The sequence below is a fragment of the Diaphorina citri genome, unplaced genomic scaffold (genome assembly GCF_000475195.1).
Source record: "Diaphorina citri unplaced genomic scaffold, Diaci psyllid genome assembly version 1.1 scaffold957, whole genome shotgun sequence".
NCBI lineage: Eukaryota > Metazoa > Arthropoda > Insecta > Hemiptera > Psyllidae > Diaphorina > Diaphorina citri.
Genome location: NW_007378388.1, coordinates 110,001 through 113,403, shown reverse-complemented (window position 1 = coordinate 113,403; position 3,403 = coordinate 110,001). Strand labels below are relative to the sequence as shown.

The 3,403-nt window shown below is 34.8% G+C and overlaps 1 protein-coding gene across 1 annotated transcript; it reads left to right on the top strand.

Annotated features, from left to right (window-relative positions):
- Positions 1 to 507: 507 nt before the first annotated feature.
- Positions 508 to 3,125, top strand: LOC103513334 (fork head domain-containing protein FD4-like). The gene is made up of 2 exons (XM_026826562.1): positions 508 to 1,590; positions 3,065 to 3,125. The coding sequence occupies exons 1-2, from the start codon at positions 719 to 721 to the stop codon at positions 3,123 to 3,125; spliced, it is 933 nt and encodes a 310-aa protein (XP_026682363.1). The 5' UTR covers positions 508 to 718.
- Positions 3,126 to 3,403: the final 278 nt, after the last annotated feature.

Sequence of the window (3,403 nt, the reverse complement as noted above, 5' to 3'; positions counted from 1 at the left end):
AACAACCTACAACAAGAAGAAATTGGTATGTACCAGAAGAAAAATCCATGGAAGTTCTTCATCAATATTAGACAATGGACATAGATATCAAGTTACAAACGTAAATACTGTCCAAAAGGGTCATCACAATAACTAGAGTAACTAATGTCATCGCCTTTGTTTGTTACCTATAGTTTTATTTTTATTTTATTATTTTTTTTTTATTTTCTTTTTCTGTAGTTATTCTCTGTCAGTGTCAGAGATTAGATTGTTCTTGATCTGATTTCATTGGAATCAATCTCCGCATCTGTTCTCAGGATGAGTGGTGAGGCGGAATATGATATCCGTAATAAGCTAACATGATCATCACTCATCAGAACTTACGAGTATTTGGAAATTTGCTGCCGAAACACCTAGATTTAAGTTTACTATATTAGTTCAAAAGTTATTTCATCATCTAATTTTAACTTGATTTTATATTTTTATTGTGAAGTTTTTATTTATTTTTTAAAATAATTTAATTATATTAAAAAGAAACATTTAACAAATGAACATTTATACTTGTGAAAATAATTAATAATCTGGAACATTTTTCATAACCATTTGGACAAACTATTCAGAAAAATTGAGTTTGTATTCAATGGAAAATTACTTGTGTACCTAATTTATCTATTAAAGCTTCAAAGTTGAAGTAATTGTTCAAAGTTCATACTGTTGACAATAGTTTTGTTTATTCAACATGCCAAGACCATGCAGAGATACCTACGGGGACCAGAAGCCTCCCTACTCCTATATTTCCCTCACAGCAATGGCTATCTGGAGTTCTCCAGAGAAAATGCTTCCCCTGTCAGACATCTACAGATTCATAGCCGATAGATTTCCTTATTACAGAAGAAACACACAACGCTGGCAGAACTCACTTCGTCACAATCTGTCCTTCAATGATTGTTTTGTTAAAATTCCTAGGAGACCTGACAGACCAGGGAAAGGCGCTTACTGGGCACTTCATCCTAATGCTCTTGATATGTTTGAGAATGGATCTCTACTGAGAAGAAGGAGGAGGTTCAAGTTAATGAAATCTGATAAGGACAAATTAGAAAACGAATTAGCAGCTCTCGCCAATGTTAACAGAATATACCTGTCCAGTCAATCCCCCACAACCAGTGATGATTTTGAACATCCTGAATCCCCCATCTCTAACTTTGATGAAGATGAAGAAATTGATGTCATCCATGACTTCTCACCGAAAACACTGGATTACTCCTTGAAAAACTTAAACTATTCGCCAAAAAGTATTGACAAGTCTCCTGAACCAATGGAATCCTCTCATGCGAAACCATTTGACTTTTCAATAAATAGCAACTCATTGATCTCGTCTTCACATTTAGAACAACATACCAAACTAAGTGAACCATCTGATAGTGAAATTAAGAAATCCAGCACCTCAGTGAAGAGGCCATTTGATATTGAGAACCTCATTTCTACAGATAGCTTTACCTCACAAGCGCATTGTCTTTCACCCTATCTCCTCCAGCAACCACTCATGTTCCTACCACCTCCAGGGCTATTATCACATCCAAGCTACTTCCCAACACAACCAAACTTGTTGAGGTTCCCTCCTTTATCCTACCCCTCCATACCCTCCTCCCTTCTCCATCCCTTTTCTCTGAAGTCTTGCTCAACATTTTTAGCAGCTACAATAAGCCCTTGGTTTTCACTAGGTATATTGCCCTCTTTGTGTGTCTGTAACATAGATCAGTGGACGAACCCCTAAAATAATAACTTTGGTCTGTAGTGCCCAAAGATTGAACATCCAAACTTTACCATACCGCCCATCTCTCTTCGTAATAATTTGAAAGAATAAAAAAAACGTATAAAGTTTTTTTACCTCCTCCTCGAAAGCATTAATTTGAAAAGTGAAAAGGCCTTCAAAATAATAACAATGAACAAAACAGCACGCAATTGAACATTTTCCAAAATAAATATGTACACAATTTGAAGTGCGAACAGCACTGTTCTTTCCTCATTTCTTGAAAATGTGAGAAGTAGAAGACCTTATGAAGACCTTGATTATCGGAGTAAATTATTTACCTATTGGTGATGGATAATCTGATGATAAATTAGGTATTTGGTTGGTGCCCCTTTTTATAGATCTTGTATTGGCCCTTTTCAGTAGAAATTTATCTGCCGCTAAAATATTCTTTTTCTAGTAGCTCGAATCTTCTTGACTTCTGCACCTTTTCTTAATCTTATTTGGGTTCGCCGTCACCCTCCTTCATCCTGCCCCTCCATACCTTCCTATCTATCCTTCTCCATTCTCCATCCCTTTTTTCTCAATTTCCTCAACATTTTTAGGAGCTAAAATTAGCCATTGATTTTCACTAGGTATTGGTATTGTCCTAATTGTATGTCTGTAACATAGATCATCAGTTGAGCGAACCCCTTCAAAATAAAAACTTTGGCATGTAGTGCCCAAAGATTGAACATCCTTACCTTGTGCAAAGAGTAAGCACGGCGTACCTATTTTGTTTTTAAAACGTAAATGAGAGTCCAAGTTCTACCTAAAGTTCGTAATAATAATATTTACCTATGTGTGCCTAATACAACGCCGGGGTCTTTGTAATTTGTAATCAAAATCCTTCATTATAATCTAAATAAATCCAGGCCCCCCTTCCACCATGGCTGTAATTTTAATTTCTCGAATAAAAAAATAGTAACGAATAATACATAAAATTATTTCAAAATAGGTAGGACGCTAAGTTCATGTTAGCAAGGTATACACGCCGTGAGTGTATTTAAGATACCAATCTACTTTCCTTTCTAACTTTTTAAACGAAAAAAAAGTAATTCTCGGATGACTTTAAAGCCGTAATGCTAAGCGTTCTGGTGAAATTGGATTCGGCATAAATGAGGATCCATAGTGATTATGAATATTTTGTGAATTGTGTGCCATATACTGTATATAAAATGTTTGAAATTTAATAATTATATTGATTGATAAATAATAAAAGAGAAATACCTCGGTATTGCCCATTATAATAATATAACCAACATGAGTTGATATTATTTGTCTTTGAAATTTCAGATCAATAGATATAGCTATGCACAAAATTTGTGATCATGGTGAAAGGAAAGGTTTAGTATAAGTTTATTATCTGAAGACCAACATGTATGGTTTGGTGTGTTTCAAAATTTCAAATTTTGACAGGAAATTCAGCGTATTTTCCAATAAAAGTAACAAGTATACTGCGCGAATATTAAGACTGAAAAGTTCCTCTACCCCAGAAGTAGTCTACTACTATTATTACCTACCTCGGAAGGGATTGAACCACCGAGGCAAGTAAGCGTTCAATTGATCTAATGCCGGCGACTCACATTCAGACTTGTATATAAAATGTTTGAAATTTAATAATTATATTGATTG

Coding starts and splice junctions, on each gene's coding strand:
- LOC103513334 (XM_026826562.1), top strand. CDS start 719: ATGCCAAGACCATGCAGAGATACCTACGGGGACCAGAAGCCTCCCTAC. Junction 1,591..3,064: donor ACACAACCAAACTTGTTGAG/GTTCCCTCCTTT, acceptor TTGAAATTTCAG/ATCAATAGATATAGCTATGC.